Here is a 23896-nt window from a genome sequence, read left to right as displayed (position 1 = left end):
GGAAGTGAAATATTAGTGACTTAGAGTGGGGTGAAAAGCCGAAGAAATGACCAAACCAGAAAACCTGCCCGACAACAGAAGAGTCTGAAACCATGTATAAAACACACGGCTACATACAGGTTAGACTTGCAACTGTGACCATAATCTGTGTGTATAAGTCAGGTAAATACATACACAAATGCAACTAATTAGTCATCACCTGTACAATTACTGGATGTTCGGTCATACTAGACAACCCATGTCTATGTTACATACACAATTGCCTGTCTGAGGGATCTGAAAATCGGCCCCTGAACATGCCCCATGGCTGACTTTACCAGGCACGTAACAAAAAACCCTCTCTTGTACCATAGGTGAGGTCAGATTTGAGCCCTACAGGTCCTGTGGTCCCCTGTTGAGAATTCTCCTTGGGCATTCATTGTAACCTCTTAGCCTTGTAAACTCAAAGCGGTTTCTTTACACTGAAAAAAAAAAAAAAAGACAGAGTAAGTCAGTGTGAGAGAGCGAGCGTGCCAGGCAGGTTTTTCCAAGCGATCAAAGCAGATAGCAAATAGCAAAGTCAGCAATAAAGCCAGCTACTGTAAATCAATCCAAGAGACAGCCGGACCCAGTTTGAAGAAATCAGGAACACTGTGGCTGAGCTAATCATCAGATATGAAAGTTATGGTTGATGAGGGAGTTTGGCTGCCTGGGTTCTTTGCTTTCGGAAGGGCCATGCTCTCTGTACTGTCTCTGTGTGCTTGTCTGAGGAAGCTCCCCGGCTTCGGGGCTGTGATACCTCACTTGTGGGGTGTTATCTTTGGTCCCTTGTTCCCGCTTCATCTTGGGGAGACCCTTGCTACTTCCTGACCCAGTTCTAAGCATGACTGCAGCCAGGTTCCTGGCAGCAATGTTTGGCTCCCCCTTAGACCTGAATAGGTTGACCAGACAGCAAATGTGAAAAATCGGGACAGAGAGTGGGGGGTAATAGGAGCCATATAGGAAAAAGACCCCAAAATCGGGACATCTGGTCACCCTAGACCTGAATGCTCTAAATTAGGTACCTCCCTAACCCTTTTGTCTCTCCCCCAGGAACAAATGTTCCTTTTCTATGTCTCTGAGAACATGCCACAATGAGAAGCCCAAGAACAGTCCAGGTCCAAACGTCCCTTAAATAAAGCAAATGCTTACACCAAGTGGAGTGAGAATCAAGTTAAACCACCCAGGCCTGTATCTGAGAGCGCACACAACCTCTGCTAAGCAGGCCATAGCCTTAGGTTCACCATGGAGTGAAGTAGGACTGCTTGGGATTAACGCCTCAGCTGTGTGAATCAGCACATCCACATGGACCTTAGCGGAATCATGCCAACGTACACTGCTGAGGCTTGACACTTACACCCAGCCCTGGGGTTCTCTCTCTTTCAGGGTCTTGGAGTTGTCATCATCTTCACCTCTCCACCTGTGCTGTTAGGGTGAAATCCACCCACCCGGCAGATGGTCAGCTCCAGAGGCCTGCGTGCGACTTACAGCTAAAACCCCATGGAAAACATCTCAATAGGAAGAATGTTCTGAAGTCCTCACTCTGTACTCACTCTGTCTCTTAAATGGAGCCATTTTCCACGGCAGTGCCCCATAACGGGTGCACATCCGTGCATAGATTGAACTACTTCTTAGCTATGCATGATTTGCCTTGGGTGACACATGTCCAGGATTCATCACTGAATTTGATCTGCTGGTTGGATCATTCACTTCCCTGGGCTGGGCCGGGTACTGACAGGGAGTGTGACGTGGCCGCTAATCCACGCTCCCCATAGATTGAACTGAAAACATTGATTCTTATGTTTGCTGTATGGCTACGGAGGATGTGGTATTGGGCCCAATTCTTGAGGCTGTTGGAGCAAAGCTACCCTGTAGCTGACCTATCCCACCACACGTGGCTGCCTCCACATAGGAGAATCTTCACGTGGGTAGAACTGTTCTAATGCTTCGACGCCAGCATTGCCCCCAGTCACGGGGGTGTGGGGAAAGGGGAGCAAAGGCTGTGATTCCCCTACACCCTGCTGTCAAAACACTGAGGACTGGACCATAAGAAAGCCATCTTGACATGTCCCTGTCCTGCACTGTGCTGAGCACTGGGCCATTGCCCAGATCGGACCCATGGTGACAAAATGGGTAAACCTGTTGTGATACAGCATGGCCAGCAGGCAGCAGGAGAGTGACCCAGGGGAGAGATGTAAGTCCCCGGATGAGGAGAAGCCTCATTCCCTGTAGAGGGAAGAAAGGCTTCTATAGATTAATTAAAAGCACCTGAAGCCAATTAGAGCATCTGAAGCTAGTCACCTGATAAAACCTCCCTGCTTCAATCAGCCAGGGGAAGGAGTGGGAGCAGAGAGCAGTTGGAAGGAGTGGAAGCAGAGTGCAGTTCGGAGAGTTTGGAGAAGTGCTGTGGCTGGCTAGAAGGCCAAGGGTATGTCTACACTACGAAATTAGGTCGAATTTATAGAAGTTGGTTTTGTAGAAAGCGTTTTTGTACAGTCGATTGTGTGTGTCCCCACACAAATGCTCTAAGTGCATGTAGTCGGCGGAGTGTGTCCACAGTACCGAGGCAACCGTCGACTTCCGGAGCATTGCACTGTGGGTAGCTATCCCACAGTTCCTACAGTCTCCATCGCCCATTTGAATTCTGGGTAGAAATCCCAATGCCTGATGGGGCTAAAACATTGTCGCGGGTGGTTCTGGGTACATATTGTCAGGCCCCCGTTCCCTCCCTCCCTCCGTGAAAGCAAGGGAGACAATCGTTTTGCGCCTTTTTTCTTGAGTTACCTGTGCAGACGCCATACCCCGGCAAGCATGGAGCCCGCTCAGCTCACCGTCACCGTACGTCTCCTGGGTGCTGGCAGACGTGGTACTGCATTGCTATACGGCAGCAGTTTATTGCCTTTTGGCAGCAGACAGTGCAGTATGACTGGTAGCCATCGTCAACGTAGTCCTGGGAGCTCTTTTAATCGGGCGCCTGGGCAAACATGGGAGTGACTCAGCCAGGTCGTTTCCCTTGTTTCGTCTCGTGGCGATTCATTCCTACTGGCAGTGCGCTGTCTTTTAACCTCCAGCCAGCAGATGATGGCTAGTCGTCATACTGCACCGTCTTCTGCCGAGCACCCAGGCTAGCGGCCGTACTGCACAGTCTGCTGCCAGCAAGATGTATAAAGATAGATGAAGTGGCTCAAAACAAGAAATAGACCAGATTTGTTTTGTATTCATTTTTTCCTCCCTCCCTCCTTCCCTCTGTGAAATCAACGGCCTGCTAAACCCAGTTTTGAGTTCTGTCCTTGAGGTTTTAAGTTCTATCCTTGAGGGGGCCATTCTGTTTCTCGCAAAGCCACCCCCTTTGTTGATTTTAATTCCCTGTAAGCCAACCCTGTAAGCCATGTCGTCAGTCACCCCTCCCTCCGTCAGGGCAACAGCAGACAATCGTTCCGCGCCTTTTTTCTGTGCAGACGCCATACCACGGCAAGCATGGAGCCCGCTCAGATCACTTGGGCAGTTAGGAGCACATTAAACACCAAATGCATTATCCAGCAGTATATGCAGCACCAGAACCTGGCAAAGTGATGCTGGGCGAGTAGGCGACGTCAGCGCGGTGACGTGAGTGATGAGGACAAGGACACAGACTTCTCTGAAAGCACGGGCCCTGGCAATGTGGGCATCGTGGTGCTAATGGGGCAGGTTCATGCGGTGGAACGCCGATTCTGGGCTCGGGAAACAAGCACAGATTGGTGGGACCGCATAGTGTTGCAGGTCTGGGACGATTCCCAGTGGTTGCGAAACTTTCGCATGCGTAAGGGCACTTTCATGGAACTTTGTGACTTGCTTTCCCCTGCCTTGAGGCGCAAGAATACCAAGATGAGAGCAGCCCTCACAGTTGAGAAGCGAGTGGCAATAGCCCTGTGGAAGCTTGCAACGCCAGACAGCTACCGGTCAGTCGGGAATCAATTTGGAGTGGGCAAATCTACTGTGGGGGCTGCTGTGATGCAAGTAGCCCACGCAATCAAAGATCTGCTGCTATCAAGGGTACTGACCCTGGGAAATGTGCAGGTCATAGTGGATGGCTTTGCTGTAATGGGATTCCCTAACTGTGGTGGGGCCATAGACGGAACCCATATCCCTATCTTGGCCCCGGAGCACCAAGCCGGCGAGTACATAAACCACAAGGGGTACTTTTCAATCGTGCTGCAAGCGCTGGTGGATCACAAGGGACGTTTCACGAACATCAGCGTGGGATGGCCGGGAAAGGTACATGACGCTAGTATCTTCAGGAACTCTGGTCTGTTTCAAAAGCTGCAAGAAGGGACTTTATTCCCAGACCAGAAAATAACCGTTGGGGACGTTGAAATGCCTATAGTTATCCTTGGGGACCCAGCCTACCCCTTAATACCATGGCTCATGAAGCCGTACACAGGCAGCCTGGACAGTAGTCAGGAGCTGTTCAACTACAGGCTGAGCAAGTGCAGAATGGTGGTAGAATGTGCATTTGGACGTTTAAAGGCGCGCTGGTGCAGTTTACTGACTCGGTTAGACCTCAGCGAAACCAATATTCCCACTGTTATTACTGCTTGCTGTGCGCTCCACAATATCTGTGAGAGTAAGGGGGAGACATTTATGGCGGGGCGGGAGGTTGAGGCAAATCGCCTGGCTGCTGGTTTCGCACAGCCAGACACCAGGGTGGTTAGAAGAGCACAGGAGGGCGCGGTGTGCATCAGAGAAGCTTTGAAAAACAGTTTCATGACTGGACAGGCTACGGTGTGAAAGTTCTGTTTGTTTTCCTTGATGAAACCCACCACCCCTTGGTTCACTCTACTTCCCTGTAAGCTAACCACCCTCCCCTCCTCCCTTCAATCACCGCTTGCAGAGGCAATAAAGTCATTGTTGCTTCACATTCATGCATTCTTTAATCATTCATCACACAAATAGGGGGATAACTACCAAGGTAGCCCAGGAAGGGTGGTGGAGGAGGGAAGGACAAGGCCACACAGCACTTTAAAAGTTTAAAACTTATTGAACGCCAGCCTTCTGTTGCTTGGGCAATCCTCTGAAGTGGAGTGGCTGGGTGGCAGGAGGCCCCCCCACCGCGTTCTTGAGTGTCTGGGTGAGGAGGCTATGGAACTTGGGGAGGAGGACGGTTGGCTACACAGGGGCTGTAGCGACGGTCTGTGCTCCTGCTGCCTTTCCTGCAGCTCACCCATACGCTGGAGCATATTGGTTTGATCCTCCAGCAGCCTCAGCATTGAGTCCTGCCTCCTCTCATCACGCTGCTGCCACCTTTCAGCTTCAGCCCTCTCTTCAGCCCGCCACTTACGCTCTTCAGCCCACCACCTCTCCTCCCGGTCATATTGTGCTTTCCTGCACTCTGACATTGTCTGCCTCCATGCAGTCATCTGTGCTCTGTCAGTGTGGGAGGACACCATGAGCTCAGAGAACATTTCATCACGAGTGCGTTTTTTTCGCCTTCTAATCTTCACTAGCCTCTGGGAAGCAGAAGATCCTGTGATCCTTGAAACACATGCAGCTGGTGGAGAAAAAAAAAAAAGGGACAGTGGTATTGAAAAAGACACATTTTCTAGAACAATGGCTACACTTTTTCACGGTAAACCTTGCTGTTAACATTACATACACAGCACATGTGCTTTCGTTCCAAGGTCGCATTTTGCCTCCCCTCACCGCATGGCTACCCCCTCAACCCTCCCCCCTCCCCATGGCTAACAGCGGCGAACATTTCTGTTCAGCTACAGGCAAACAGCCCAGCAGGAACGGGCACCTCTGAATGTCCCCTTAAGAAAAGCACCCTATTTCAACCAGGTGACCATGAATGATATCACTCTCCTGAGGATAACACAGAGAGATAAAGAACGGATGTTGTTTGAACCCCGGCAAACATACACTGCAATGCTTTGTTCTACAATGATTCCCGAGTATGTGCTACTGGCCTGGAGTGGTAAAGTGTCCTACCACGGTGGACGGAATAAGGCTGCCGTCCCCAGAAACCTTTTGCAAAGGCTTTGGGAGTACGTCCAGGAGAGCCGAGAATGCCAGGGCAAATTAATCATTAAACATGTTTGCTTTTAAACCATGTATAGTATTTTAAAAGGTACACTCACCAGAGGTCCCTTCTCTGCCTGGCGGGTCCGGGAGGCAGCCTTGGGTGGGTTCGGGGGGGACTGCCTCCAGGGCCAGGGTGAGAAACTGTTCCTGGCTGTCGGGAAAACTGGTTTCTCTGCTTTCTTGCTGTGAGCTATCTACAACTTCATCATCATCATCTTCCTCATTCCCAAAACCTGCTTCTGTGTTGCCTCCATCTCCATTGAAGGAGTCAAACAACACGGCTGGGGTAGTGGTGGCTGAACCCCCTAAAATGGCATGCAGCTCATCATAGAAGCGGCATGTTTTGGGCTTTGACCCGGAGTGGCCGTTTGCCTCTCTGGTTTTCTGGTAGGCTTGCCTCAGCTCCTTAAGTTTCACGCGGCACTGCTTCGGGTCCCTGTTATGCCTCTGTCCTTCATGCCCTGGGAGATTTTGACAAACGTTTTGGCATTTCGAAAACTGGAACGGAGTTCTGATAGCACGGATTCCTCTCCCCATACAGCGATCAGATCCCGTACCTCCAGTTCGGTCCATGCTGGAGCTCTTTTGCAATTCTGGGACTCCATCATGGTCACCTCTGCTGATGAGCTCTGGCCAGCGTGGCAAGCTGCAGGTGACCATGCAAACAGGAAATTGAAATTCAAAAGTTTGCGGGCCTTTTCCTGTCTACCTGGCCAGTGCATCTGAGTTGAGAGTGCTGTCCAGAGCGGTCACAATGGAGCACTCTGGGATAGCTCCCGGAGGCCAATACCATCTAATTGTGTCCACAGTACCCCAAATTCGACCCGGCAAGGTCGATTTAAGCGCTAATCCACTTGTCAGAGGTGGATTAAGGAAATCGATTCTAAGAGCCCTTTAAGTCAAAAAAAAGGGCTTCATCGTGTGGACGGGTGCAGGTTTACATCGATTTAATGCTGCTAAATTCGACCTAAACTCCTAGTGTAGACCAGGGCCAAGACCTTAGGTAAAGAGACACCCGGCTTGTGCAGAGAGAGAGGGTAGGAAGCCCCACAGGCTGAAGAACAGGAGAGGGAAGTAGCCCAGAAGAAGGAAGCACTAGTTCAAGTGGTTTACCGCTATCTCTAGGGCCCCTAGGCTGGGACCCGGAGTAGAGGACGGGCCCGGGTCCCTCCGTCTCCACTACTCTTCTCTGGTTACTAGTGGGACAGTAGATACCCTAGTTCAGGGGCAGGAAACTGCGCCCTGAAACCCCTCCCCCCAGAAGAGGAAGCGCAGGACCCATCATAATCGTACCGGCAATTTGCCACACTGTGTATAGGTATTGGGCTGTGCAAAAGTCCCCTGCATGTTGTTAGCTCCTTGTTAGCATTCCTCCTTGATCTGCCTTGTTTTTATTAAATGCCTTTGAAATTTTGAACCAAAGGGATTGTTGACAGCTGCTGTAGACTCTCATTCCCACTTGCGCATTAGGGGCTTGATTGGGATCTCAGGGGGGCGTGTGTCTGATGTTTATGTTGTAAAACTGGCATGCTGTTTGCACATCTACTCAATAACTTGTCTTACCGGATACGTGGCCGTGCGCATCCTTCTGCTGCAGCTGAGATCTGTGCAAATGGAGGCCACATATTTTCCTCTCTTGGAAAATTCTCCATTGACATTTATGGTGACTGCTTTGGCCTTATTAAATTGGAGAGGCTCCCTTCAAATGCAAACAAAGAGAGCTGCCCAGGCAGGGTTTCTAAGCCATCAAGTCAAACAGAACCAGCAGCAATGTCAGCAATAAAACCATGCAGTATAAATCAACCCAAATGGCAGCTGGACACTGCAAGAGCAGGAATATAGTGGCAGAGCTAATTATTAGATATGAATGAAGGCATCTTATTGGCTGTAATTTAGGTGTAGCAAGGGCTATAGGGATTTATTCTGAGTTTCTGTATTCTTATGGCCTTGTATAATAGTGTCCATGTTTGTACCTTTCATTTTAACATCTCTGGGCCAGACCTTCAGCTCACTTCAATGAAGCTCTGTCTGTTTACATCAAAGGGGGATCTGACCCATTGAGTTCACGAGAATTATGCCTATTTATACCCGTTAAGGATCTGGCTCTTGGGTTCCAGGTCTTTCAGCATTGTGATGTACGGAGCTGGCCCCCACGACCAGACTTCCAGAGCAGAATGCGCCCAGCCCTCCATGACATTGTGCACGTTAATACTTGTTGCCGTGTTTGCACATACAAGCACAATCGTTGGCTTTACAAGATATGCAATAGGAGAATGCACCTCCCCACGCATCGGAAATCCCAACACAGCCCTAGGAGATTAAAATGTGTCCTTGATGCAGTAGCTCTGTTGTTTTCTGTGTGAAGAACCTGGTTCAAATATCTACTGTAAACTGATGCTCTGGGCAAATGCTTTAAAAATCGAGTTTACATCCATGCATGTTCTCCAGGAACAGAGCTGGGACGATGAGCATGAAGACACTTGACAACTGACTCATGGGGACTCTACCTTCTTCAATGCCTGCTTAGAGTAATGTTCTTCTTTGACTTCCACAGCTTCATGTAAAGACCTTACCACCTGTCCTACAGCCAGCAAGCAACACTGGTGGACAGGAGTCCCTCCCAGTGCCATGTGGTTTGCAAGTCCTCAGCACTCCTGACTTTAGCGTAGCAAGACAGAGCACTACGTGTTGGAGCGTGAGAATGCTGCTTGGTGGTGGTGGTGACCCTAAGCCTGCAGCTTCGTTTGAACAACCTGTTGTTCAAGAACATGCTCAATTTTTAAATGTCTTCAGTTATGTTGGTAGACAGGAAAAAATTCCTCCCCCCATGGAATTCTTATACCCAAGAGGCTAGCTCATGTTTCATCATTCATTTTATTTTCCTCATTCTTACAGAGGTTTTGATTATATAAGGGGTCCCTGCTTTACTTCAGCTAGCCAAGAACAGAGAAAGCAAGAAGGCTCTGGACAGCTACCAGGCATCAGCCAAGGAAGCCAGAACAGATTTAGGTAATTATAACAACGATAACACTACCTTACCAGCTCCTCTGCGCCTCGTGTGATGTGAATGAGTTTGAAATGAGCGAGTGATCACGCAGTCATTATATTTCTAATCCTTGAACGACGTGGATACTCAGTTCAGTGTTGGGTTTCTTAAATCTGTGACTTTTTTCTATCATTACATTGCTTATTTATGTTGATTATTTTGTCACTTATGAAAATTGAAAAGAATAAAATAGCATGTCAAGCTCGAGCTACTGCTATTTCTAGCTGGCTCTTGCGATGAATCCTTTGTAGAGATCCTTGGAACAAATCTGCACTACTACTTGTATAAAGGCCATAGAAAGTTATTAATAATTAGAACATTGATTAAGGACTCATCTCCATGAAAGGCAGCTTGGTGCCTTTTCTGAGAGGTGTCTAAAATGCTTTGGTGGTGCAATAAATGGTGATATGCTGTTCTTGGGCCAAATCCTGATGTCCTCACTCAGCTGTTACTCATTCTTTATGGAAGTAAAACTCCCATGGGCTCCAGTGAGAGTTCTGGCTGAGAAAGGACTGAGCTGAGTGCCAGGGTTTGGTCCACGGGCCCTGGATCTCTCAGCAGGGGCCTGTTTTTTCTTGGTTACACTGCAGTTGCACTGATTGAAGATTCTCTCTGCAGGGATCAGAGCTGAAGATGTTAAAGGTTTTGGGAATCGTCCTCTTCTGTAGCCTGCTGCCCCTATCTCAGGGCGTGGTCCCTGGAGTCTTTTCTTTAGTCAGTCCAGAGGGAATTCACAATGGTAAGTAGAAAAATATGGGTTACGGTTATGCTGCAAACTGTGTGGGATGATGAGTGGGAACAAAGCCTCTCTGAACTGCCCCTTTGCTTTGTCACCGTCCCTGTTCCTACTTTATTCTGTATTTACTCGCTTACCGGGTGCAGCCCTGGCTCCTCAGAGCTCTCAGTTCTAGCAGGAGGCTCAGAAGTGATCATAGGCTTTGTAGGGCCCTGTGGAATCCCAGTAGGATCAGGAGCAGGGGATGGTGTAGCACAAAGCAGCCGCTTAGCATCCCAGGGTCTGGGCCCAAGTCTGCATTTGCCCCTCCGTGCCTCAGTTTCCCATCTGTAAAAGGTGGGGAATTGACTTTCCTTCCTCAGGGTTTGTTGTGAGAATTAATGAATGAGTTAATGTTTCTAGTGTATACTGACATACTTGTTATACTAAAATCGAAATTGTGGTTATGCCCCAAATGGAACACAAACAGTACAAGCTGAGCTTTCAGCACTAATCTGGCAAGGGTGGTAGCAAGTTTGTAACACAGACACAACTACATAGTAATCTTGTTTAAATTAGTGTGTTAAGTTTGCGGCACACACACAGAAATGAGATAAAAACATAAAATTCTCTTTCTAGAAGGTTGCAATGTAACATGACTTCATTGCTTAGAATCCAGAACCCTAAGTCACAGAAACCAAAACCAGAGACACAAAACAATCTGCTCTCTAAGGCAGAGATGCACAAGTCACCCCAACTACTCTAGGCTGGCTCTTTGCAGTCTGACTGCACAAGACCCAGATCACACGCTTCCCTACAAAGCCCCGTAGCCTGCAAGCAGGACCAGGAAACCGCTCTCACTGAAGTGATAGCTTGTAATTGTAACACAGTTTCCCCTACAGCACTCTGAGGATGCTCTTCATGGTTACCTTTCAGAGCTACTAAGCCAAGGACTGTTTCAATTCAGTCCATATTGTAAAATATTGCTCCCCCTTGTATGGTGTTATATGGATTACTGATGTAGCACTCGCACCGTGAGCTCCATTCAGCTAGGGCTCACTCTCGAGGATCTCTGGTCTCATGGAAAGATGTGTTCCAGTTGTCTCAGGTGCGTTGCTTCAGGATGGGCTTCTCCAAAAGCATCTCCAGGCGATACAGATCCCCAGCATCGTGAGCAGAGGGGGCCTACTTGGTGCATTCGTCAGCATCACAGGGTAAGCGGAGAACAGTATGCTGAAGCTTCTGCATTGAGGGCCTGACCCAAAGCCCAGAGGAGTCAATGGGGTCTTTATGACTGACTTCAAAGGGGAGAAGCAGGGACAAGCTACCATCAGTAAGAATATGGTCAGTCTAGAGTCCCTGCCATGGATCCTTATGCTGATTTATACCAGGGGAGGAGCTGGCCCTCAGTGCCAAATTCCCAGCTGGTGCTGTGCCGACTGATGCCAGTTGTGAACTCAGACTTCATCTCTTGTGGTCTATGATTGCATCTTGTATAGAAGAATCATTGATTGTTATCACCCAACCAGCTGAAGTCACTGGAATGACTTAAGAAGGCAGTTTTAGCCTTTCCTCTGAACTTCCTTCATCTTTGGGTCCAAGTCTTCCCCATATCTGACCCTCGGGACGCTCTGTCATCATCTGTAGGTGCAACTCTCATTGGGACATCCCACACCTACTGCTCTTTCCAGACTGTAAAAGTTGTTATCCTTGTTCTTTGCGTCCAGGGTATTGGCTTGTCAGAATAGAACAGATTTCGGGGACAAAGAACATTGACACCAATAGGTTTTGCAGGTGCAAATTCAAACACACACCTATGTGCGGGTGTTGGGGTATTGAGAGTGCACATGCCCATACCAAAGGTAGACACATGTAAGTGCATGCCTAGTTTGCTGTGTGCAGGGGCCAGGATCGGATTTGTTCACCTGTCAATGCACTAAAGAATTTCCATGGTTTGGATGGGCCACAGCACTGTGTGCACGAGGTGCTTTACAGGCAAGGAAAAGGACCAGTCACTGCCCCACCGAACGCAGTCTAAATGTAGACTGTAGCTATGGTGTTATGCCACAGGCTGTCATTCCAGCTCTCCCACGGGATGGTAAGATGGGTGTGCGGTGCATTGTGGGCAAGAGGCCCACGCTGCAGCTCATAGTGGCAAGTTGGGCAACAGTGTGACAGTCTTGGGGGGTGCGGTTTATACTTTCAGTAGCAGAATGATAGCTGTGAAGCCATTACTAACGTGTGTGCGCGCACACGCGTGTGTACGCATGTGATGTGCAGCTCTGTTTGTGTGTGTGTGTGTGTGTGTGTGAGGGGAAGGTCAATGATAGGTCAGAATGAAAAGCAGATACAACTTCCTGGATCAACCTCACTCCAGGACCCCACTTTGGCTTTTTGGTCAGGACTGGGTCTGTGTAGCACCTGCATGCAGGTTCCTAGCATTTCTCTCATACACAAGGCATCCTGCCGCAAGTGAGAGCTCTGCCAGGAAAGCTGCTTTTCCCTACCCCAATTTTTATTTCTGCTCCTCCGGGATGTGGGTTCAACCATGTTAGACTGCCTTCGCCTCCCCACCCTGTGCACCGTTTTACACGTGTCCACTGCATTTGGCCCGTGACCTTTGTGGGTAAATTCTAAAGTGCAGATCACAGAGGGCTAATCTGGGATTTCAGTTCCTGAATGTGTGTAACTGCTCAGCCATTTCTCACGGCCTCTGCTTTCATTCTGCAGACTAGAAGTTGTTAACATCCAGCTGCCCAGAGTGTCGGTGACGCTGCTGCCTGGAATTGGGGGCCAACTGACCATTGCTACTAAGCTGGAGATCAGTGGCAACTTGTTGTGAGTACAGGGTTTGACAACCTGCAGCTGTTTGTTCTCTCTGGCACAAAGAACCGAACGATGAATGGATAAGTTGGTCAGATGCTCTTTGGAGGAGTCCTGACTAGCGCTGGGAAAAGCAGTGGGCTTTCTTCCGCCCTCAGATACCTGTTGGTGGCTCCCCCTGAAGGCAATGGTTGCCAGGAACCTGCAGCTGAGGGCATAATCTGGCTCACTGTAACTTTTGTTTCACAAAACACTGCAATTCGGAAACCTCCCTCCCGTAGAAAATCTCTGTTACTCCCGAGGTCTGTAGAACTCAGGGGTCAAAACTCAAAGAACAGTAAAGAGGGGGGAAAAACAGTTATGGAAGGAGTGCAAATTACTTCCTTATGGTCACATTTGAACCCAGGGCTCAGAAATGAAAGGCCAGTGTATTAACCTACTGCAACCACTTCGACCAGTTTATTCTTGTTACTTCACCTCAGGAACACAGAGATGTGGATATTTTTGCAGTGCACCATGTTGTTTATGCAATTTCCTCATTGCAAAGTAACCCTACGTCCATGTGCATCGCAGCACCGAGGAAATGTTACACCGTGTTTGGATTTTCACAGGGTCACCACATGCAGCAATGTGCCGACAGTGCAGGCGCCGAAGTCAGTTAATAGCGTTTGCAGTGAATTTCAATAGAGAAAGGTGTGAGATTTCACTCATTTTAATCTGAACATCATATCTTGCTTTTGGAGGTTATAAACCTCTCTCCTTCGATGTATCATATTGAAGCATGCTGTGAGATGAGCTCTATTTAACCTGAGTTTATTTCTTTAGGCTATCTGGGCTGATCCATATTTCAGTGGACGTGAACCTTAACGCAAAAGTCAGGGTGACAGACTATTCAGCAGGTGTCTTCCAGGTTGTAACTGAAGACTGCCAATCCCTGCTTGGTCCGTTTGACATCAGACTCCTCTTAGGGTAGGTGCCAGTGGTTTTCCCACCTTCCGTAGTGATCATCAGTAGGGCTGGGTGAATAATACATTTTCCATTTTGGGGCCCCCCATGGCAACAGATGTGGGGTTTAAAACCTGAAGCATGAGGTTTTGTGTCACTTCCAGAACACTTTAACTAAACTAAAGGCGGCTAACACTACCTCAGACTAAGGACCTTTGGTGGGTCTAGTCTCTTGGTACGTCTCTTGAGACTTGTGTTTTTAGCCACCCTGGCCCTGTTTTGGATTTCATACTTGGTTGTCTTTCTCTTGCAGTTTGCTGCCAGTATCCGTGAATGGATTAGTGTCTAGCACCCTTACGACAACTCTGCCTAGCCTGGTGAGATCAAAGACTGACTGCTCCTGCCAGAGGGTCATTGAGAAGCAGATGAGGGATGGCCTGGACTGTTATTTTATTAGATTCATTGTGAAGTTTGCTAGCCCAGGCACTGAAGAATCAGAACTGATTGGTTACAGGGGCATGTGGAATTTCAGCTCTCTTCCTGTCTCGTTTTCCCTCTCTTTGTTGTTGTTCTTTGAGTGTCCCACCCTGCGCAAAGGTACGGAGGGCAGGTAGGCAGCCTGGTGGCTGTTGAGCCCCACCCCCCGGGGGTGTGTGTGTGTGAGAACAATTACTAATCTCTGAGATGGAAATTAACAGCCAGAACTGTTCTCCATAGTTCTGAGGGTTTCCTCACAGAAGCCCAGACCCTGCTGCCCTTACATTGATTAGCATCTTTTCCCCAAGGGCTCCCAATGAAGTTGGTGGGTTTGCTAGCAGATAGTCAGGTACTGAGTGTTTGCTGTTTTTTACAGTTGTGTCCTGTAGTCAGTAACATCACCAAGCTCGTGAACGTGCAGCTGCTGGGCACCCTGAATGGTACGTATCTTGCACAAGCTTCCTTCCAACTTTCTCCCCTTTCCCAGTAATCCCAGCACATGGAACAGTCATCATTCTATGGGTCAGCGTAAGCTCTCAGTCTATAAGTTCCACAGGGGGAGATCCACACCATTGTGGGCTCGGGCCCACCCTGAGAGTGAGAGGTTACATTCAGGGATGATGCCAAAGGTGGTTTGCTGGTCAGGAATTTTTCAACAAAATGTGTGTTCATGGAAAATGAAGATTATTTGAATTTGTTTATGGGAACGAGCCAGTTCTGATGAATTTCCTGACTTGAATTTTTTTTTGAAATTGCCAGAGCATCCAATTTTGCCATTTTTGAAATGAAACATTTTGGTTTTTGGTTCAAAATTACTGTGTTTTGAAATTTAATTTAATTCACCTCCCCCCCACCCCACACACACAAAGGTTAAAAAAAGAAAAGGCCAAAATCAAAAGGTTTTGACTGACTGGAACCGAAAATTTTTTGCCCTGTCAGTTTGTGAAAATTTTTGAGATTTCAACTTTTAGTCCCGATTCGAGATGGGAATGGTGTTTTTTAACCATTTCCTGCCCAGCCTTCAATCAAACTGTACATCAGTAAGTAGGGCTAGCGTTTCTAGGCGAGTGTAAAGGAATCGAAAAACGGGGTAAATTAGAGTCTGCTGTAACTTCCCCTTTTTCCAGCTTCATGTCAGCTGTTTTTCCTACTACACTCGTCTCTTCCACTCCCCTGGTATGCAAGTTAAACCATTTTAGGTGTCTTTATTCTCACCCCCACTTACGCTATTTACACATTACCGCTGCATTTGGCTCGTTGCCTTTTTGGATATATTCTAAGATTCAGATCATAGAAGGCCTAATTTGGGAATCCTTAGCTTGCCCTGAATAGCACTTACTTAGCTTAATCTACAGCAAGGGAGATTTAGGTTTGATATTAGGAAAAACTTTGTAACTATAAGGATAGTTAAGCCCGGGAACAGGTTACTAAGGGAGGTTGTGGAATCCCCGTCACTGGATGCTTTTTAAGAACAAGTTGGACTAACAAACACCTGTCCGAGATGGTCTAGGTATATTTGGTCCTGCCTCAAGATGGGGGCATGGACTAGATGACCTCCTGAGGTCCTTTCCAGCCAGACATTTCTTCTGTGAAACAGTCCCACCAAAGCCAATGCCCTTTGCTACTCAGCATGAGTAATGGTCTCAGCATTGAGCCCAGAGCAATTTGGGAAGAAAAGGAGCTGGTTGTCTTGTTGTTTTCTTTTGATGTGACGGACTCTGTTTCCGTGCAGTGCTGGTCCCACTTGGTGCCGTAGGAAACATCCAGTATCAGTTAGCCAGCCTTCCACTGATAACTGACCTGTATGTCGGACTGGATTTAAATGTAAGTGTTGACTTTGGATAACAAAACCCTGAGACTGCATTGTGCTGGTTTCTGGTGTTCTTTACTCTGATCACTGCGCTAAGGGGGAGTCTGTTTGCCTTCAGGGACATTGATACAGTTAATATAAATGAGGAACGTCCTGCACCGCATAACCCTAGAGTACAGCTGGCCTCATTAACATTAAAATACTAGTCGCACATTTAGGACATGATCTGAAGCCCATTGAAGTCAATGGACTTTGGATCAAGCCCTTTGCTTTTCTCTTTGCAAATCATTGACAAACCTTTCCTGATTACTGCAAAGATAATTATTACTGGTAACTGTTCACCAATGGCCGGGACACACCATTTTCATCCTCTCCGATTAGGCTGTCTGCAACCATCCCGTGTCATTGTTTGCCATTACTCAGGGGGTGTGACTTGTCGGCTAGGCTATCATTTAGAATTTTTTCTGCTTCTTCACAGATGACTAACACTTGTTAAACAGGTTTCAGAGTAGCAGTCGCGTTAATCTGTAGCCGCAAAAAGAACAGGAGTACTTGTGGCACCTTAGAGACTAACCAATTTATTTGAGCATAAGCTTTCGTGAGCTACATCGGATCCGATGAAGTGAGCTGTAGCTCACGAAAGCTTATGCTCAAATAAATTGGTTAGTCTCTAAGGTGCCACAAGTACTCCTTTTCTTTTTACTTGTTAAACAGGAGAGCACAGAATAAGGAGCAATGAATAGCAAAACACAAATGGCCAATAATGAATAACAAATAACGAAGACCAGCAAGTAATAAAAAAGCAAACAACAAATGTTCCTATCCATGGCTGGGTCTCTTTATTTGCATGTCAATATGCAGGGATTTGAGTCAGGGTTAGGTATGTCCCAGGCAAGTGTGAATGAAAACGTGCAGAGGGAATATCAAGGCAGCATGAATGACCGTGCTTCAGTCTTTGTGTGAATGCTCATGCATGCAGCCTGGCAGTAAACAGCCAGCTCCACCCATCAGCTCTCCGTACCCAAACCCTTTCATTTGCCAAGCAGTGAAATCCACGGGGTGGGACACAGCAGTGAGCTAAGGGGTTGGTTTCAGGCCTACTTAATAAAACAGAGAAACCTTCATTGTGCATCCTAGAGTTTGGCAAACTAACTTTTCGTTAAACGTAAAGAGAACCGTTGAGAGAACAAAATGTTCTTAAATAAGAACAAGAGCAGATGAGCAATGGGAAAGGTGTAAACCCAGCAGCAGCCTCGGACTCACAGTTCCAGGTGAGTCTCCTGGTTTTAAGTTGATGGTTTCACTTGGTACCATCTCCATTTCCAGGCCGTGATCCAGCAGGTGGGAGGAGACAACATCTCCCTCCCTGGCAGCGCTGTCCCCGTCCCCCTGCCTCCCCTGCAGGGCAATGTTCTGAACCTGGGGCTGAGCCAGGCCTTCCTCAATGCCGTGCTGTCCCTCCTCGGCCGGATCCAGCCACAGACCTTTATTTCTAAACCAGACGTGGTGAGTACTGAGTGTCGGCATATTTCCATCCAGGCTCGAGGAAATACACGGTCGCCTGTTTGGAGCGTTGGTTCCATCTCCTGATGCTCTGGGCAGTTCCTAATTCACCTGCCCTAGCTCACTGAGCTGTGCTTAACAGCTTGGAAAGCACTGAAACAGCAGAGACGTTCACTCGGGCCGGGGAAGCTAGGAGCACGTAGGAGTGTGACCAGCATTTCTTGCGTGTCCCAAACTTCTGCACATTCAGTGGCAATTTTGCAGAGCTAGGACTGCAGGCCTGGGCTGTGAGCAAACTGGCTGGAAAGTGCAAAGTGGCTCTGGGAAGCAAATGGGGTGAGCGGTCACCGCTGAGAGGGTGAAATCTGCCATTTAAATCACATAACACCCGAGCTTGGCCTTTTCAGCTGAAGGTTGTTCTGTTTTCCCAGTTCTCTGGTGCCACCCAGCTGACGGACGCCATCACGGCTCTGATTCCTGCTGGGGTGAGTGACGTATTCGTGTCACATTACATGGTGTGCCTGTGTAAACACCATCAGCTCTCTGTCTCTCTGCACTAGGCACCATGGTGAGCCCTAGCATGCCAGGTCAGCTCTACTCATCCTAGCACCCTGGGGTCCTTCTGCCTCCTGCTCTCAGCCTCGCAGTATGTCCATTGTGGCTAATTCAGGCTGAAATGGTCCCGGCTCCTCTCCCTAAAGCCCTGCTCCCAGGAGGTGTGAGGGGAGCAGCCGGCCACAAGCAGATTTCTTCCCTTCTCTCCAGTCCTGCTGTCTCTGGGAGGAGGGCAGTGGCTCACCTGCAGCCTGTACTCAAGGCACGGCCCTCCTGTGAGGGACTGGCATTGCAGCCAGTCTTCTCTTACGTTGGGGTTGGCTGTCGGGTCTCCGCTGCCCTGAGCAAACCGGAAAACATCTTCCCCTATCAGCCTGCACTCGCCAGCCCAAACAGCTGCTCACTATTGTGCAGCTCCTGCCTCCTAATCTGGCTCTGCACCCTCGCCCCTGGGTGACTTGCCCCATTCTGATATCCCTCAGGGCGGGCTTTCTGCCACAGGGCCCTCACTGCCCCCAGCCCCTTCTAGAAGGATCTGCAATCACTTCCGTGCATTGGTGCTTTCAAGAGTAGGGAGAGGTGACCTATGCTACCCAATCTAAGGCACCTCACAGGAATGGGGCGGGATAGCGGAGTCAGTGGGCAGGCAGTCACCCTGCAGGGAGGTCAACTCCCCCCTTGTCGGGCCGCACTAAGCCTCTGGTATTGAGAGATTAAGCATGGCAGCTGCTTTGAATAGCATTCATTTGCATTTCCCAAAAGCTCTCTGCAGCCTGCCAAAGAACTTGTATTCCCTCTGCAAGGTGCAGGGAATTCAAACCCAGGATCCCTGCAAGGTTTGGAAATTGCACTGACCTGTCACTGGGATTCTGAGCTGGGTGGAGGTCTAGTTATGAACTGCTAGGCCCTGGGCGTTAAACCATGATGTTCCAGCTGGCTTGTGTTAATAGAAGGCAATATCCAGTTCAGTTCACGCCTAGCCCTGTGTCTCCGATCCCTACAGTGTCCCAGCTGCTCTGTGGTATCTCCTCTGAACATTAAAATAACAGTGCTTGGGCCCCCACTCATCACTCTGGAAGCCAACAAAGCCACCGTCAAGCTCTCTGTCAAGATTCAGGTGTTCAAGAAATATTCGGATGGAACCATCCAGACTCTCCTTGCCCTGAAGGCTGTAAGTATGGCTGCCCAGAGTTCAAACGGCTACACTCTGCACTCAGCTGACTGAACCAATTGCAAGTGGAGTTGGAACCAGCTCTTCAGACGGACTCTCTCTCATTGCAGGACCTTGTTTTAAATGCCCAGGTCTCTGTGGCTGGAGGCAAGCTGCTGCTCAGTGTATCCCTGACCAGGTATCCGGTCTCGCTGTGTGCTGTTTGTGAGTCTCGGCAGCACGGTCTCCAGGAGAGGGAAGAGGGAACCAAGCACAGTGCACTTCCTTGGGCTGGCCTGCTTTTCAGCAGTGCTGAGCACCCGTGGTGCCTAGGGACTCGACAAGGGGCTGCAGGTGCTCAGGAAATCCAGGCAGTTATTTGTCAGGGACTTGAATATGGATGTAGGGGTTTGAAGTCAGGAATCAGAGTATGAAAAATCTGGCTCAGGGTTTAAAAGCTGAAATATCTGTGTACTTGTGACTGTATTTTGAGTGTGAGTGTGAGTTTCTCTCTCTCTCTCTATCACTGTACTCTGGGTGTGTGACTGCTTCAAAGATATTCACCCAATCGTTTTGTCTCTGGAAGATAAAAGATCAAATCAGACGATTTGCTGGCTGACAAGGTACCACTTGTGTTCTTTTCCCCAGTGCGGATCTAGTCCTGGAATCTTCAGACGTCGGCATCGTTAGCGTAAGTTCATTTTTCTAGAAATATCTAAAGAGCACAGTCCGAACAAACACTTGCTATGCCCCATATCTGTGGGGAGAGGAGACAAGCGGAGATCTGTAGCACCGGAGGCTGCTGTTGGTACAAACATTGCTTTCTCCCGCCTGTGGTGATGGCCTCAGCTGGCTGACATTCCTAATCACTAGCTGCCACAGTTCGTAGATTGAAGTTGTTCTTCTGTTGTGTCATTCTCCTTCTGCCTCCATGAGGTGACACAGGGTCAAACCCTGAAGTCCTCACTCTGGACTCAGGCAAAGCTTCCACTGACTGAGCGGGAGCTTTGCCTGAGAAGGGAGGGTGTGAAATCTGAGTGAGGATGCCAAGGTTTGGCAAAGAAAACGGGCAATGTTTGCTCTCCATAAGCTGCATTGCTGGGAGATGAAGCATTAGGCTCTGCTCCCATGCTGCAGGGCCAGCTGAATTCCAGCCTGCGTAACCCATTTTAAAGTGCGTGCCCGGCTGTCACGTGCCGGCCAGAAGCTCACTGCAGCACTATGCTCTGTTTCAGGTCTCTAGTCTCGGGACATTGATCAATAAACTTTTGGTGGAAACTTTTGTGCCGCTCATCAATGGTAAGGCCGGCTCGGGGCTATCTTCAGAGTTCACATTGGCCAGGGACGTCCCAAAGCAAACGTCTCTGCTGCTTTGATGGTAAATCTCTGCTGGCTTCTTAAAGTCACCGTGACATTTAGGTGCTTTTGGAATTTGAATGGGAAGAGTTGAAGTGGGGCTGGAACCAAACCTGCAGCTTGCCGGTAGCTGCTACGGAGCCCTGGTAGACAAATTGTCAGTTGTCTTGCTAAAGCCTTATTGGTGATGATGATAATTTTGGGCTAGATAATTTTGGGTTTCCCCTGCTTAGGCAGCTGCCCTGGGGGGAGAGAGAATTCCCCTGAATCCCCCTTTTCCTTCAGCAGCCTGTATACAGGGGCCCAGAGCTGCAGCTCCTATGCCTGGGGAAGTACATGCGCTACTCCGAAGGTCTGCCCCCTCCTATCCCCCAGGGGAACCTCTCACCAGAATGGCAGGGGGCAGTGGGGGGAGCCAGGGCTCCCCCCAGCTCCCAGATTTGCAGCTAACAGGACTGGCTGGCTGAGTGCATGAGGGGGAGTCTGCTGCACCTCTTGAAGGGGAGTCAGATGTTACTCCTTCCTCAGCATAGCTAGCGAATGGCCTCTCAGTGCTGCCCGGGGGGTGGTGAAAGCCCCAGCGCTGTGTCTAGAAGCTGTTATCTAGCCCTCTATTCCTAAAGCACCTGGCCCCGGCTCAGATGCTTGTGTTCCTTGCAACAATTAACAACAAAGAACCTCAGAAATGAAAACAGATGCATTGCAAAGTTTCAGGAGCTGTTTGTATTTGAGGAGACTCAACTCCGGTCCCCCAGCCTTCCCGCCTTGAAAGCTCTGTGCTAGTCTGATGGGTAAACTCATGTCTTCAGTGAAAATTCAGCAGGTGCATGGAACTGTGCAGCCAGCTTCCTTCCAGCTGGGTGAAATAAACCTACTTGTTGTCTCTTCCAGAGTCTCTGTCTGTCGGACTCCCACTGCCAAACGTGCTGGGCATTAAGCTGATTAATGCTGTTCAGATTGTGGAGGTAGGAATTCAGAAGGGCTATTTCCATCTGCCCTGCTGCTGCCTCTCCCATCTGTGTGCTTGGAGCAACTCACTCCTGAAGTTTGTCGCTGGCCAGGGAGTTTGCCTTTTGTAGAGTCAGATATGTTGTCTTGTATTGCACCAAGTTCCCTTCCTTTAGAGTCAGGGACACTTCTTCTCTGTGAGACTATTGTGCCTTCAAAGGCACTGGCTGCATTGTAGGAATTGTACCTCAGGGACCAGCTTTGCTTCCTGGAGCAGCTCAGTGTGCAGGAAGGGTGCACAGACTGCAAAACCCCTTCGGCCCTGCCTCTGCTGGAGGAAGCAGTCCTGGAGCACGGGGACTGGCTTGTGACACATCCATACATGGGATGCACAAGGGTAGGGGGAGTCTTTGTGCCATGACCCTCCCTGTGCTGGTGCAATGGCCATGCACAATTGTGCCCTCAAACCACGACGATTCCACAGTTGCCCCTTGCCCCAGTGACGTCACATCTTTGCATATCGCAGCCTCTCGTCCCTCCTTGCTGCAATCTTTGATTTCTTTAGCAAAGAGCCTGCTTACCGAAGGACGGGCTCGGGGTGTGCTTCCAATGCCTTAGCAAGGGGCTGTCACAAAGACGGTCCCCTCTCCTGCTGGCATGGCAGGGGTGGCTGCGCCTGCAGAGAGGAACTGCCCCAAGGACCTGTCATTTCTTGTCTGCTGAGGACAATGAGGCTGTCTCATCATTCTGAGGCCAGGGGAGGTGGCAATCACAGATGCACTCAGCTGCGCTTTGCTGGGGGCGTTTGTGCTTTTGACAGTGTCTGGAGAGCACGGCTCAGTGTTCTGCTGGTAATGGAGGAGGGGTGGGGAAGTTACACTCCGGATACATTTTTATGAGACCCTAAAATAATTGACCTCCAGCAGGGATTATTGATCAGGACCCAGAGAGGGGAGTTTCCAGTCTCCAGCAGAGGCAGGGAAATTGCTCCACAGCCTTCCTTTAAGTTTGGTGCCAGAATTTTTACTAGGCGCTTCCAGGAACACTCCAGACCCCTACAGCCCCTCAGCTGCTAATGGAACAGACTGAATGAAATGCCCCATCCTTTGGGGTAAGGAAGTAAGTTAAACTTGTCACTCTTTAAACTTCCTCAGGGCCTGGTTGTGGTGCGTGTGTGAGCCTGGAAAGCCCAAAGCATGCTGAGGTCTTTGTGGTGACACCGCTGACAGCAGAAAGAGAGCCTGAAAGACCTACAAGAATGAACCATCTAGACTGATATTGTCCTATATTCCTTTCTCTAACTTGATTCAAGGCTGAGTCAGATTTTCAGGTAGTTTAGGCCTAATTTGCACATGTAAGTACTAGGATTGCACGGTCAAACACCAGCTAAGAACAGTGCGTGCCACTAACTAGATGAATTAGCACAGTTTGTGTACTGCATGTGAGGTTAGGTATGTAGCTGAATGGCTAAGCTCTGTGGGGGGGGTCTTGGGGGGGACAGTGTACCAGGTGATTCTGAGTTTTACATGGGAAAATATGGTAGATTTAGTATAATGAACAAGTGAACTTGTTAGAGACGGTTAAGTAAACCTCACCATCTCAGGGTCAGGAGAGTTTCCTGTGCCAAGCAGGGGATTATGGGCAGGCAGGGGTGTGTTTCCCTTTTTGTTACTCTTTTAATAAACATTTCTACTTTTTCAACACTCCAGATTGTGCTTCTCTTGTCTATTTCCCAGAGAGCTCCCTGTGTTCAGTTTCCCACTGTAGATTGAGTTCACTTTTGGTAATTAACACACAGATCTTTGAGAAGTTGGTCACCAGAAAACTCCCATAGGACCGTTCATCCCGATCTGTAACAATGTAGCAGCTTGCGTCTTTACCTGACCAAATGTTAATCCATGACCCGCTGCGTTTCAAAGGCCACCAAGAGAGTGCTGGTTTCTGAAATCTGAAACAGAGCGAGCGACTACTAGAGGATTGCTAGGCCATTCTTCTCCACTGGAGGGTGACTCATGCACACCAAGTTCTATGCCTGCACAGACTAAAATGTCCTGGACTCCACCACTGTGAAAAGGGAATTGAACTCAGGACATTTTGCTTTAAAAACAAGAGATCCGACTGGTTAAAATGAACCTGGGGGCCCGATTCTCCTCTCACACGAGGGTACATTGGCACTAACCTCACCAAAGCCAATGGAGTTACACCCGGGAAGTGAGAGGAGAATCAGACTTTGGCCGTGTTAGTGAGATAGGGTGACCAGATGTCCCGATTTTATAGGGACAATCCCGATATTCGGGGCTTTGTCTTATATAGGCACCAATTACCCCCCACCTCCTGTCCTGATTGTTCACACTTACTATCTGGTCACGTTATAGTGAGACCAAATTCTGTTCTTGGCTACACAAAAGGGAAAGGAAGTTACAGTAAATTGGAGAAATTCTGAGAACGTTGACTCATGGTACTTAAGGAACTAGCTGAAGCAATCTCAGA

The 23896-nt window shown here is 48.8% G+C and overlaps 1 protein-coding gene across 1 annotated transcript in view; it reads left to right on the top strand.

Annotated features, from left to right (window-relative positions):
* The window catches only part of LOC141997312 (BPI fold-containing family B member 4-like), a 29050-nt gene extending 6188 nt beyond the window's left edge, over nucleotides 1–22862 (top strand). Inside the window, exons 2-17 of the mRNA XM_074969621.1 lie at nucleotides 8974–9087; nucleotides 9743–9863; nucleotides 10939–11053; nucleotides 12570–12677; nucleotides 13488–13631; nucleotides 13921–13984; nucleotides 14461–14524; nucleotides 15817–15908; nucleotides 17221–17400; nucleotides 17829–17882; nucleotides 18956–19123; nucleotides 19234–19301; nucleotides 19751–19793; nucleotides 20338–20401; nucleotides 21350–21423; nucleotides 22561–22862. Coding sequence (XP_074825722.1) covers nucleotides 9758–9863; nucleotides 10939–11053; nucleotides 12570–12677; nucleotides 13488–13631; nucleotides 13921–13984; nucleotides 14461–14524; nucleotides 15817–15908; nucleotides 17221–17400; nucleotides 17829–17882; nucleotides 18956–19123; nucleotides 19234–19301; nucleotides 19751–19793; nucleotides 20338–20401; nucleotides 21350–21423; nucleotides 22561–22584 — 1368 coding nt within the window. The 5' untranslated portion in view covers nucleotides 8974–9087; nucleotides 9743–9757 and the 3' untranslated portion in view covers nucleotides 22585–22862. The remainder of the gene's footprint in view (nucleotides 1–8973; nucleotides 9088–9742; nucleotides 9864–10938; nucleotides 11054–12569; nucleotides 12678–13487; nucleotides 13632–13920; nucleotides 13985–14460; nucleotides 14525–15816; nucleotides 15909–17220; nucleotides 17401–17828; nucleotides 17883–18955; nucleotides 19124–19233; nucleotides 19302–19750; nucleotides 19794–20337; nucleotides 20402–21349; nucleotides 21424–22560) is intronic.
* The last annotated feature ends 1034 nt before the right edge of the window (nucleotides 22863–23896 follow it).

This window comes from Natator depressus, chromosome 13 (assembly GCF_965152275.1).
Source record: "Natator depressus isolate rNatDep1 chromosome 13, rNatDep2.hap1, whole genome shotgun sequence".
In the NCBI taxonomy this organism is placed as follows: domain Eukaryota; kingdom Metazoa; phylum Chordata; order Testudines; family Cheloniidae; genus Natator; species Natator depressus.
The sequence above is the reverse complement of the archived record's forward strand: the minus strand, read 5'-3'. Positions and strand labels throughout refer to the sequence as shown.